Source organism: Ochotona curzoniae, unplaced genomic scaffold, assembly GCF_017591425.1.
Source record: "Ochotona curzoniae isolate NIBS_2020 unplaced genomic scaffold, NIBS_Ocur_1.0 contig_1, whole genome shotgun sequence".
Lineage (NCBI taxonomy): Eukaryota > Metazoa > Chordata > Mammalia > Lagomorpha > Ochotonidae > Ochotona > Ochotona curzoniae.
The window spans coordinates 13,780,887-13,794,804 of NW_024464918.1; the positions used below are offsets into that span (position 1 = coordinate 13,780,887).

At 41.0% G+C, this 13,918-nt stretch overlaps 1 protein-coding gene across 9 annotated transcripts in view; it reads left to right on the plus strand.

The window, feature by feature from the left end:
* EBF1 (EBF transcription factor 1) overlaps positions 1–13,918 on the plus strand; it is a 390,172-nt gene that overhangs the window by 230,751 nt on the left and 145,503 nt on the right. For all 9 annotated transcript variants that reach the window (XM_040987314.1, XM_040987396.1, XM_040987644.1 and 6 more), the window contains one exon: positions 13,205–13,286. In XM_040987314.1, the coding sequence (XP_040843248.1) occupies positions 13,205–13,286 (82 nt within the window). The remainder of the gene's footprint in view (positions 1–13,204; positions 13,287–13,918) is intronic.

The window sequence follows — 13,918 nt, forward strand, 5'->3', positions numbered from 1 at the left end:
TTAAGTGCCCTGGGAAATCCAGCTGTGAACAGGTGGGCACTGGAGGTTTTCCTTGTGTGCTCACTGTCTGGTGGAGCCTTGTGCTGATAAATATGCATCCCCATCACTTTTGGTTTTGGGACCAGATGTTTTCCCCCACATCACCCTTCACCCAGTGTATCAGCTGCTGGTGGTTTGGGAGAAAACAAGGTTGAATATATCTGAATTTTTAGTGGTAGGGTTCTTACAAATAAGAAAACAAACAACAGAGAATACGCCCTTTCTTCAAAAGTCAGAAGTTACTTGTGTTTTTTTAATGAGAGGGATAGCATTTAGAGGAGCTGCAGGGTTCTTGCTTTTTAGCTTTATTATTTTTTAATTTAAAAATCAGTATGGAGCAAGGGCCATGTTCCCTAAGCTTGCAGACAAATGATTTGGTACATATTTGATTTACAGCAGAAAATGCAAACTAGAGAGCTTATCCCAGATAGCTTTGGTCTAGCTAATATATTGTTTGCAAGACTAGCAGATTCTTCTCCAAAAATACCCCTGTATTTCTAACATTTTGAATGGGAAGATCTGGCAGCACTTCAGTGTTGCCTGTGGAGTCAGATGAGTGTAGGAGTCTGTGACTTAGCCGGTAGCTTTGTTCTTGTGTTGATATTATCTGCATGGGCTCTGTAGAATATGGATTTGAGACTCTAATTAAAATAAACAGCAAGTGCATATGATAAAGAAAAAAATACATGGATGCTTGTCTTTGTGTGTATAGGTTGAACACCTCAGATCTAAAGACCAAGGTGATTCCAAATCCTCAACTTTTTGGGGCCAACTTGAAGTCATCCTTGACATTCAAATTTCAGATAAACTAAAAATACTATACAAAGTTACTTCCAGTATATATGTATAGCGTATATAGGAAATATAGTAAGTTACCATTCCCAATATCTCTTATCGTGTATAGGAAAATATTCCCAAATCCTAAAGAATACAAAATCTGAATCTTTCAGATAAGGAATGTTCAGTCTGTAAATGTATTTATGATAGTGACTTGAGCAAAGACCTTAGGATGTTGAAATTAAACAGCCTGAAAGTTACCAGGGCTCTTGAGGATTATGCTTCCTACAGATACATTTTTTATTTCAAAAATTTATTTATTTGAGAAGCAGAGAGACAGAAAGAGACAGTGTTGCATAGGAGGAGAGGAAAGGAGAAAGCAGGAGGGGGAGAGTTAGAGCCAAAGAGACAGAAAACTCCTGAGAGAGAGGGGACGCAGTCCTATCTGCTGATTCACCCCTGAGATGTCGGTATTGCGGGACTTGACAGGCTGAATCATGAACTCAGTTCAGATCTCCTGGGTCAGTGGCAGGGGCTCAGTTATTGGTGCCATCACCACAGACTCCCAGGGCACACACTGGTGGAAAGCTGGAGACAAGAGCCAGAGCTGGACTTTGAACGCTGGCACTGGGAGGTAGAAAGTGAGCATCTTAATCATTAGGCCAAATGTCTTCTCCTACACACTGTTTTTTTGCAGCTTTCTTTTCTCTTGCTGTCTTCTCACTGTAAATTATTCTGTTGACATCTTTGCTTGGCCCTACCTTTGTTGGAGTACATTGGAGGATATGAGCCCTAACCACCTTCCTCTCCTCACCTATCAGAATTTACTTGGCTTATCATTTCTCTTAAATGGAATACAAGTGAATTGCATTCTGTTATGGGGTCTTCATTAATGCGTTGGATTTTCCAGTAAATCTAACCTCACGTCTTTACAGGTTCAGGTCCATTAAAAGGAAATTCAACTCTTTGTTTAGCCTCTCAAACTACAGTCCTGTGATGAACTCAAATCGGGCCCAATTTACTTGATTTGTGCTACATTCCCACCTCTTAGGAATTGAATGATTGGTGGGATGGAGGTTGTGCTGCCCTCACCCAAATGCAGAAGCCCCTTTAGTCAATTTGTGGAATAAATCCATGCCATGAAATACAGAGACTCTGGGGTGGGGGCGAGCAAAGTAATTCTTCCTAAAAACAGGGGACTGTTGCAATAGGAAGAGAAAGTTCTAGAACTCACAGACTCCTTTCAGTCTTATGAAACTTCTGTATCCATCCCACAGAGAAGTTGGTTTGCACAAATTTGCAGCCAGCCCTGGGATATTCAAAGGCACCATGCAAACCATTCATGACCTCTAGGTTAAGAATAGCTGGACTGGATTATTTATACATTCTCATCCCATTCTAGAATCCTTAATCTCAATAAATGATCATCCAATGTTTGTGACAAAATGATAGCTTTTTCAGAGTTTTGTTTCCAATGTTTCTGCTTTAAACTCAGGCCATTCAAAAGGGACGTGTTGTGCAGAGGGCAAGTAAGTGACCTGTGAACTACAAAATGCCCTCAGAAAGTCTAAATGGTGTCATTGTTCGCCTATGATATTGCTTTAGTTTCATTTTCCATCAGTATTCTTATGATATCATGAGAAATTGTGTTTAATAAAGTGCCAGACTCTATTCCACATTATTGTTTCAAAATGATGAATTTCTTCTTCTATTTTTATGGACTAGAACATACAGACTTATTGGATCGTCCATAATATTAACTGGAATAATTTGGAGCTCATGAGATTATTTTCCGTGCTCTGTGGGTCTGATGCTCACTGGTCATTTTTATTTGGAGATGAGTTCTGGGCATTAAATCCAAATTAAGGAGTCACTTGTTTTTATCTGAACTCAGCTTGTGTGGTATGTTGGGAGGCAGTAATTTTTTTTCAATGAAAGTCATTGCTTAAATTAAATTCATTATCCTCAATGGTGTGTGAGCCCAGAGGATGGCAGGCAACCCCTGGTGATTCTGAGATTGGGGCCAAAGAAGATGTGTATGGGGAAAAGTGAATAGATACATGGGGTGATAATATTAAAAGGCCAATGAGGATTTAAAATAGTTTCAAAATAATTTTTAAGCTTAGTGCCTTTTCCCCAGGGACTAGCTTTCAGCTGACTCCTTATTTCATTACTACAACTATGATGATGAAGACGATGAATACTACACTGCTCTTTTGTAGAAAAAGGAGCTTTTTTTTTTCAACATAAAAGCAAAAAGTAGCCAAATACCAGCTTTTTCTAGCAGGTAAGCTCCCCTTTTTGGGAAGCCATGAGTGAAGAAATTTCACTTTTCTTTTTCTCAGCAATCATTTAAACTTTTATGCTGAATTTCAATGAGCCAAGACTGAATTTTGTGCTAAATTTCAGTGACATAATGTCCATCTCTTTATAGTTCCCACTTTCTGATACATAATGCCATCATTTTATGGTATTGAAATTATTGCTATTTTTTAAAGTCAGTGAGCTATCTCTCTTCAGGTTTCAGTATGCATCCGAATTGTTTGGATGCCATACCTTGAAATTCTTCCAGGCAAATGTCTCTGACAGTCCTGATGAAGATAGCCTGCAAAGTGTACTTTAGTGAGCTGCCATCACGCCACAGAGTGGAGTTGTTGCTGTGTGCATTGTACTTGTCACTTAGCAGGGACTCTGAAAATACTGCATGAAGAGGCAGTGAATGTGCATGGATGACGAGGGAAGTAGGTTGAACAGAGATAGTGAGTCAGTAGGAGTTTTAAATGCTGTTTTCATTAAAGTCATCAGAATGGTCTGTAGAATTTGGAGAGAGATCCATCTCAGACTCTTAGTTACACAGCTTGTAAAACCTTTGGGTTACACTTAAGTAGTTGAAGAACAATGGCAGACTTAACCTTGAAAACATATGTTAAACTTTGGTGGTGAGAAAATTCTAGATAGGAGACTAAGGATCAATTTTTTAAATGATTTATGCTTGCATGACATACATTTTAAAGACGACAGTTATTAACCATTTTTGTTTGAACTAAATGAACTAAGTGTGAAAAAACTTTGAGAAGGCCACTCATCAATATTCACTTCAGTTTTTACAACAGAGTTGTTTATTTTTTTTTATTCAAGTAATGTCTATTTGTAAAAGCCTTAGAAAACATAGAAAACTCTGGAAAGAAGAAAGACAAGCTTTGTTTTATAATTTAAATGGAACTGATGTTAGTATTTAGAGTCTGTTTAAGTCAGGTATTTGTTTTCTGTATGTAACTGTATTCATTGCGCTGAGCAATAGAGAGGCACAGTCAAGGAAGGGGTCTAGTGTCCAGGAGAAGCAGACAGGAGCACAGTGTAACTGCACTATTTGTGGTGATGAACAAGTGCTGTAAAAGAGTAAAGAACGAAGTGATTCATTCTAGTTGGGAGTAGGTGAAAATAAGACAGGTGAAAATATTTCATTGATGCATTGCATTTACACTGTGACTGGAAGGATAAATGGGATTATGAGGAGCTGAGATGGCATGGGTGTGGGAAAACATTTCAGAGCCAGGGCTGCAGCCTACAGTGAGGTAGGAAGGAAGGTGAACAGTAGGAAAGCAATGTGTCTGAAAGGCATATTGTTGACATTATTTGGGTCTTCAAAGGATTCATTGATCTGGCCTCTGTGAAAACATTCACAACAGGTTAATATCCAGAAGATACTCATCCTTCCTTGATACCTACTCAAATAAATTTCCTAAAAATATGGATTTAAATACTTTGTCTTTTTTTTTTCTTGGAGGAAAACTTTAACTGGAGTCCTTATGACCATGGCACTGTTGATCTTGAAAGAGAAGAATCAGTACTCACTGGGCTCTCTGGAAACTGGTGCTAGTTGAGTTTGAGAATGAGTGACAGTGAACATTTGTATTTTATAAGGTCTTAAAAGGAATACAAAGTTGAGAGACCACATAGAGGTATATGCCTCAATGATTATGGAGTTGAACTTTTTAAAAAGATTTATTTATTTTTATTGAAAGGCAGATATTTTTATTGAGAGGAGGAGAGGCAGAGAAGAAGATCTTCCATCCGATGGTTCACTCCCCAAGTGACCACAACGGCTGGAACTGAGCCAATCCAAAGCCAGGAGTCAGGAGCTCTTCTGGGTCTGCCATGCGGGTGCAGGGTCCCAAGGCTTTGGATCATCCTCAACTGCTTTCCCAGACCACAAGCAGGGAGCTGGATGGAAAGTGGAGCTGCCAGAATTAGAAATGGCGCCCATATGGGCTCCCGGGCGTGCAAGGTGAGGACTTAAACCACTATGCTATCGCGCTGGGCCCGGACTTGAACTTTTTGATTTCTCTCTGACATCTGTCACCTTTACTAGGGAAAAATAATATCAAGACTCTTTATGTCCTCAGAAGGGAAAGTGAAATTCTAACATGAGATTCTAAATGAATCTGCTTTAAACTTTTGAGTATGTGTTGAAAAACTTGTACTAAAAACTTTTCATTGACGACTTGTGGCTTTCCGTCCACATGGAAGATATTCAAAAGTAGTGATTGTGAAACTTGTAACTCTTAGAAGCCCATTAACTCTTCTCTAAAGACGCAGCTTACCTTGCTTTTGCTCTGGCTATTGTTTGCTATATTTGCTTCAACTCTGTTACCAGAACCACCCACTGACCTTTCCTTATGGTCACAGTGCATTTGAAGTATCACAAATGGCATGAACCTGGTCATGAGCAAAATTCAAGTTTATAACAGAGTGTTTCAGGGAATATACAAGAAATTGTTATCCTGGTTTAGCCCTAATTTTGGATGAATATGATGATGATGATAAGAGAAAAGTCAGATATCGTTAATGATTCACACTTCCATGAGCTGCTGTGCAAAGAATACAGGTTAATGGATATGGGCCTTGGAGCTAACTGCCTATATTCAAATTCCAGTTTGAATACTAGTTGGTGAGGATTGAGCAAATTACGTAACTTCTCAGTAGTAGAATTTATGCTAAAACAGAAAATCACTGGGTTGTTTGAAGAGAAGTTAGTATGTATAAAACTCATAGAAAGGCCATTATAGAAAGGGTCTTCTAAGTTTATGGAAAATGTATTTTTATAAAAAAACCATGCATGGCCTATAAAATTTTTTGCATTGATGTCTTTCTTTTACCTGGAATAGTTGGTGTATTGCTTTAGTAACTAGTCAGGTGAGATACTGAGGATCCTTCAGAGCTTGGCTTTATGGTAGAGATAATTGCTACTGAAGCGCAGTTGTCACCTGCACTCGCGTCTGTTCCCACTTGGAGAAGGATTTGTATCAGTCCCCCAGACTTAATGCTTTTGCTCGAAACTTATCCCTGGATCAGCAGGAACCCTGTGCCTCCTGATTACCTGTGGATTGTGTTTCTTGTAATGGAAACAGTTTAACACAAATGTGTCCTCAGTCTGTCTCTAATGCCGAGAAGGCCAGACAAACACTGGATTTGTTGTCTGGTTTATTCTTGCAGAAAACATTACAAACGATTAGTATGCTTTCCAATGTTTGCCCAGGACCAGGCTTTGGCAAGAAACACTTGGAATTTGGGTAATCATTCTGAAAGAGTATCCTCAAAGATGACTGCCTTCTCTGCCACATGTGAGCCTACAATTCTTCAGAGAAGTCATCCTTTCTTATTTAATCAACAGTTGAAACTTTCTAAGGGGGAATAAGTTGCACCAGGCTAATAGAAGTCAGTGTTGAACCACAGCATCCTTGTTCTCATGAAAACAATGACCTAAAATTTATTCCCCCATTGGCCATTAATTATTTGTCTTTTCCTTTCATTATCCTGTCTCTTTTCCTGGTCTTTCAGATGTGACTCTAGTATGAACAGACTGATTTCAGCAGGTCTTTTATCTTAGAATTATTTTTAAAGTTACTTAATTGGTTACTATGCCACCCAACACCTTATTTGTTATTAAATCTTTGCCACTAACTGTGTCTGTCCATCAAGGGCAAATTCTTAGCTCTGAGGTAATGAATATTTTTCATGTTGCTTATGGTCAACCGTTCAAGCTGAGAGCACCTGCTAGGACTCCCACTCTCTACAGAGAAGACCTTGCCTAGTGGCAGAGGAAAACATCTTGAGGTTAACAGGCAATAATAGGGACAGCCACATTCTCTCTCACTGGGATCTGCAAGATAACACTACAGTTGATACTATCCCACCATCTACTTTGAAAGGGGGAGGGGAGAATTTGCTTCTCTGTATAAAATTTCTTCCATGATCTCACCCATCTTCTTTCTACCCTCCGTGTGTCTCCTGCATAATAGTGGAAATATATGTCATGGAGGGTCTGGCTCAGGAATATGTGTTTTTAAAGGTTTATTTTATCCTGATTGGAAAGTCAGGAATACAGAGAGGAGGAGGAGAGACAAAGATCTTACGTCCGATGAGTCACTCCCCAAGCAGCCAGAACTGATTCAGTCTGAAGCCAGGAGTCCAGACCCACTTCCGGGTCTCCCATACTGGTTCAGAGTCCCAAGGCTTCAACTGCTTTTCCAGGCCACAAGCAGGGAGCTGGATGGGAAGTGGAGCTGCCGGAATTAGAACCGGTTCCTATATGGGATCCTGGTGCATTCAAGGCAAGGGCTTTAGTTGCTAGGCCACTGCGCCAGGCCCAGGGATGTGTTTTCATATCAGCAAAGGAGATGAGGTTGACTTAAAAGCAGCAGGCCTTACCCAGATTCAGCCTGCTGTGCCTGCCCTTATGGCTTCTCCAGGATTTTGGCAGAACTTCTGGGTATCATATTTTCACATGATTGAACTGTACTCTGCAACAACTTTTGGGTACTAGCAGCTGAAACATTTTCTTTGGTATTGAGAAAAGTTTTGCTTTCTGATTTGGCATGCCCTATGTCTAAGGGGATCTTTCCTTTTTGGTGGTTGTAGTCATGGAACTCCTCTCTGCCTCCTCACAGGTCAGTATGTCCTTCGGTGTGCCCTTAAACACCAATGTAACAATGGCATTTGTGAGATAGGTCTCACAGCCTGGATAGGGATATATGCTTTTATTTTTTTTTAAGATTTATTTTTATTATTTTTTTATTGGAAAGGCAGATATACAGAGAGGAGAGACAGAGAGGAAGATCTTCCGTCCGATGATTCACTCCCCAAGTGAGTGCAACGGCCGATACTATGCCGGTCCGAAGCCAGGAACCTCTTCCGGGTCTCCCACGCGGGCGCAGGTTCCCAAAGCTTTGGGCCGTCCTCGACTGCTTTCCCAGGCCACGGGCAGGGAGCTGGAAGGGAAGCGGGGCTGCCGGGATTAGAACTGGCGCCCATATGGGATCCCGGGCGTGCAAGGCGAGGACTTAACCACTTGCGCCACCACGCCGGGCCCGGGATATATGCTTTTAGGCAAAGTATTTTCTAGAAGAATCCCTATACCCCAGAAAGCACGCCTTGGTTATTTCTGAGCTTGGCTTGGCTGGGGAGGCACACAGCTCTGTGCCTTGTCAAAGCAAGTGTGATGGTGCCTCTGTGTAAGTTACTTAGAGGACTTTGAATCATAAGTCATCTCCCTTTCTACCCTTTGCTGTGTGAATGGAGCAGCTTGAACTCCATACAGAAGGGATCCCACCATTGTTTTCATTCGGCTGTTGGAGAGCAGAGTGGGTGTCCGTGCCCTGAATATCTTCAGAAAGGATCAGTTGCCGCATAACCATCTGTGAGCATAAGTCAGAGGGGAATTCTGGGGGGACCTCAGGAGTGCAAATGGGGGTTTTATATCTTGATTTAGGTGTGCCTTTCCTTCTAGCCTGGATGTATGAGTGTAGCCACAAACATCCAAACGTGATTTTTAAAGAATTTGTGAGGGGAGAAGTAAAAACTCAACCTGCTTAGCTCAGATCTGTTGCAATGCTTTGCATAATAATTAATGCGGCACAAGCTGTTGCCTAATGGACAGTTTTACTGCCTGTGCCCTTCAGTTCTGACTTGATGGAGTTCTCTGTGATTTAAGCCAGTACCTGTTTCCTTTACATGTCTTGGCTTTTGGGTAAAGTTGCGGTAGTTACTGTTGCCTTTCCTTGGTGTTTTTTCTTTTTTTCTTTTGATAGCTCATTGGTGAAACCCATAGTCTTCATTAGGTGCCTGCGTCTTTATCCTTGCTTTTAACTGGAATATTTAAAAGGAGAAAAATCTAAAAAAAAAAAAAAAAATCCCAACATCTCAAGGGGCTTGGCAATGAGCAATTGCCAGGAATAAATGATGATGAAAAGAACGATCATTTCCTCTCTGCCAGGAATTGTTTGAATACTCTATGTATGTTATTTAATTCTTACTACCTCTCTAAAATAGGTTCTGTTATTTCCCCCATTTTACAGATGACAGCTGCAAAATGAGGCACAGAGAGGTTAAATAATTTGTCTCCAGTCACATCACCAACTGAGAAGTTGAATTGTAATAATGGTGAAAGCTCATAATTTCCTCAGAGAAAGATGCTGTTATTTCCGTGTTTGTAAGGTGGTAACTGAGGTTCAGGGAGTTGTTAGGGGCATATCTATGACTGTCTTGTGAGGCCAGATTTAGTATAGATTGTTTCTATTTTGATCCCTCTGTAGGTTCTGAGTTCTGTTTAGTTGAATGCTTATAAACCCCTGGTTTCTAGGTCCTATTCCATGCACTCTGTATACAGGAATGATGTGATTTTGTTGTTGTTTTGTGTTCTCATGTAGATTAGTCCCAGTCTTTTGGCTACTGCAGTTACTCACATGGAAGCTATTCAAGCTTGATACTAAATATTTATTGTTCAATAAAATGTGGTGTAAGCCATATCATTGAATAAACAATTTTATTATGAAAATGTATGGGTTTTTGTTGGTTCAGTGATGGGCTCATGTCTTACACGAGCCTTATTATCTTTTTTTAAAGATTTATTTATTTTTATTGGAAAGTCAGATATACAGAGAGGAGAAGAGACAGAGAGGAAAATCTTATATTCATTGAATCACTACTCAAGTGGCCGCAACAGCTGGAGCTGCACTGATCCGAAGCCAGGAACCAGGATCCTCCTCCAGGGCTCCCACGTGGGTACATGATCCTAAGGCTTTGGGCCATCTTTGACTGCTTTCTCAGGGCACAAGCAGAGAGCTGGATGGGAAGCGTGCCCTCTGGGACACGAACTGGCGCCCATTTGGGATCCTGGTGCAAGCAAGATGAGGACTTTAGCCACTAGGCTACTGCAAAGAAGCTGAACACATCTTTTAATAGGATGTCACTCTTGGCTTTATGACTCACTTTTATGATTGTGGTTGTAAGACTAAAAAAATCAAGAATTCCACTGTTGAGCTGGCTTCTGAGAAATAAGTTTTGTAATGAAAAAAAATCATCCAACTGAACATCAGGACATGTGAGTTGTGATTCTAGCATTTATAAATATTATTAACCCTATGAACATTGCTGATGTGTCCCTTTTGTCATATACAAACTAGATGATTAGACTAAGTGATAAGATCACTTAGAGAATCCTATCATTCATGAAAAACTCATGTCCTGACTAGTCCTTTTGGCCATTCTGTGAGATTCATTTTCGACTATGAGTAATTATCTTAATTGTGAGTCTTGGTTTTCTGGTGTTCCAAGTGGATTGGATAGTTCCTTGCATACCTAATTTATAGGATTTCCATGAACATTCCATCAGATTCTGGAAATCTGAGTGCTTTGAACAACATATTGCGTGAGCATAGGATGATGATATCCGTATTGAAAGCTAAGAGAAAGGTTTTAAGTTTCTCGCTGCCTGTCCCAATTTCCCCTTCAATAAAAAGATTCAAGTTTAAAAGGAGTTTGATTCCAGTCGGGTGTTTCCTGGAGGGTATGGAAGTCCTTGGAACTCCAAAGGGTCAATGGGGGGCTTTGTGCTGCTGTGGGTCAGTTTCCCCCAGTTGTGGTAAGGCCACCACGCTTTCTCCTGACAACATTTTATCAAATACACTCACCACACAAAATGCAGTAATTCGTTACAAAAGTGAGGTTTTGCGTTACACTAACCTCTGCTTTGTTAAAAGCCCCCTCAGAATCTGAGATCTTCCCCACAGGCCGGCGGATTAGGCACGTGTTCCTGTTTGACCGTTAATAAGCGCCTCATGCATTCAGCCTGAGTAATCATACCCCACTCTCCCAACTTGTATTGCATCTAACTGGGTCTCTCAGTGAGGATATTTTGAACTCTCCCCTTCTAACTCTTAGTTCCTTTAAGGAAGTGTGGTCGGACACTTGGCTTCTATCTAGGAAATTTTTTTTTAAAGAATTCTTACGTGTTCCCAATGCGTAGGGCTATTTTTCCTCCAAAGAACTGGCCCTTCAGAGTGCCTTTGCCGCATACAGGCTGCGTGAGGCCCCAGGCACCAGTTGACGGCGCGTCTTCCCCCACAACAGATGGTCAAGCTTTCAGTTTCATCAAGAGATCCTGAGCTGTGGGGGTGGTGGGAGAGCCTGCCAGCAGGCCACGTGATGAGGCGGCTTAGGGTAACTAGGATCCGGTGTGTGCTCGGCGTGGCTTCTGTACTAACGATGGGCTGCTGACAGCCTCTCGCCCCTGGCTCATCTTTGAGGCAGAAGATCCCCTGCTCCCTGGATTCTGTTTCTGTCTGGCAGAGCTAGCGTCCTGTTTGCCTGTCTTTCAAAATCCATTTGGCACCAGATGGACCCCCTCATGGAGGCTAGCAGTTGTCTGACTTGAAGATGCCAGAGGGTGTGCTGACAGCTCGTTCTAACACAACCTAACTCTGGCTTTCAGGCCTGGGCTCAAATGGCTTAAACACACGTGAATGTTATCAACTCTGGGGAGCCAGGCAAGAGGTTCGGTGCACGAGGGTCCGTGCACGAGATTCCGTGCAGGGAGTATATCAGCCTCCATGCTAGTCGCATTGCCCTGGTGGAAATAGTGTCCTCTTGGTAGGACGGTTACTCTTATTTGCTCTTCTGAGTACTGTTGCTGCTGTAGTACAAATGCTATCAGTGGGACAGCCAGCGTTACTGCCATTCCTGCACTGCTTCTGTTTTTACGGAAACTGCTACATCTTTGTGGGTAAGAGCGTGGTCCCTGAAACTGCACTGACTGCGTTTAGATTGTAAATTCCCATTACTTTTGGGCAAGCTGTTTAAATTCAGTGACTGTAAAAACGGATGGATGATAGAAGTTATTTAGCAGGATTAACTGGGAAAGTGTCTTCGAAGTGTTTACCTTGGAGCCAGCACCATTTGAACCTACAGAAACCATTGTTACGACAGGATTATCTCAGAAGTTCTATGGTTTCAAAAAGGTGCTTTTCATAGCCATGTGTATGTGGAGAGTAGGTGGTCAACAGAAATGACCTAATGTGATACCTTTAATATCTGCTGCATCTCCATGGTACAGTTTAATATCTGCAATGGTTCTGTAAGAAATAAAACTGCTAGTGGAATTGTGTGTGTTCTTAGCCATATCAAGGTGTTTTTTAGAGTTAAAGTAGGTGCTATTAAACCTTAAACCAGTGCAGCTGGTACAAACTGGGGTTTTTCTTGACAAATTGGAATCTTAGCTCACATTAACGAAGAAAGTCATGGTCTCTATACAACGAATTCAGAAACCAAGGTGGAAATGAGGCAGGAAGATCCTTATTCATTCACAGTAACTTTTGTCTACAACAGCAAGTCTAAGAAAAACATTCAGAGGATATTTGAGAAATTGAAGGAATTTAGTACGATGGTACTTGAACAAGTTCACAGAAAGTGAACTAAAAAGAGAAGCTTATTTTGGTGCTAAAAACTGAACTAATGTTTTCTTGTATGCCTTCTGTTGAACCTCTTGTTCGTCCCTGTAGGCATGGAATTTAGGGTTTTGGTTTTTTTTTTTTTGCGCGAAAGGAAGTATTTTAATTTCATTTTTTCAAAAACTTTTTGGAGTTTCTTGGTGTGTGAAACTTACCTATTTCTCATGTGATGCTGGTGGCAAGAGCGTATCGTTTGGAGATACTGAGGTGAAGTCTTTATTTCGCTCATAGAGCCAAAAGTGTACATTTTTCTAGTTCATTGCCTGTGAACTCATAGGGCTTATTACATGTTATTTTGGGGGGTTCATGAGAATTTTCAGATAATAATATCCAATTGGAACATATTTAAACTTAGGGTTAAGACTTCCCACTGTTGAGTGAAATATGTCCTTAGGGGCTTAGGTCTGTTGGCAGTGCTATGAGTATTCATAAAGAGGGTTTGACTTGAATACAGAACAGTCTACAACTTTAAATGCTGGCTGTAACACTGTTCTGAATATTTCAGAAAACGGTAAGAGAATGGGATGCATATCCAGAACTGACTCCCTAGTATGATCCTGTGTCAATGGAAAGGCTAACCACAGTCATTTGTTTCTTCACAGGTTCTTCTTGAAATTTTTCCTCAAGTGTAACCAAAATTGCCTAAAGAATGCAGGAAACCCACGTGACATGCGGAGATTCCAGGTAGGTTGGTTGTCTCTCTTAAGTTTCAGTAATGACATCAGTATCAGAAGAGGGTACAAAGTCTTAGGCGGTGGGAGATAGAGTATGGTGATTTCCCTAGAGGTGAAGAGCAGGTGCAGCTTTTGGTCCCCCAGGTGTGTGCAATCTACAAGTTGTTTTTCCTGGAGGAGACTTGGGATTTCACCACCTGTGCTCCCTCGTTAAGGCAGTGAAATCCTTTGAGTCTAGTTTTACTTCCTGACCGGACTCATGTTCCTCCCCGACATCGATTATGTGACGTAAGTAGAAATGATGAATTCTTTGACTAAATTTAGTTTACAAAAACAATATCAGTAAGAGCAAAATTGGGAAAACCGCTCTTATGTTCTCTTTTTCTTTCCTTATTCTCTATTCTTCTTTTCCAATCTTGGAAATTGTGAACAGTAACTGCCCATAATCGATGGATTTCTTAATAAGGAAAATGCTTAGAGAGGTGTGAGTGGTACTCAGTTCTCTTCCAGAAATATCCTTGTACAGCACAAGTAAATACACTCAAGCATCAGTCAGAACTGCCACCATGCAAACATGAGTGGTTGCTAACCTCACAGAGTTATACCTTTACAAAGGCAAGAAGGCTTAAAAACAAATATGTT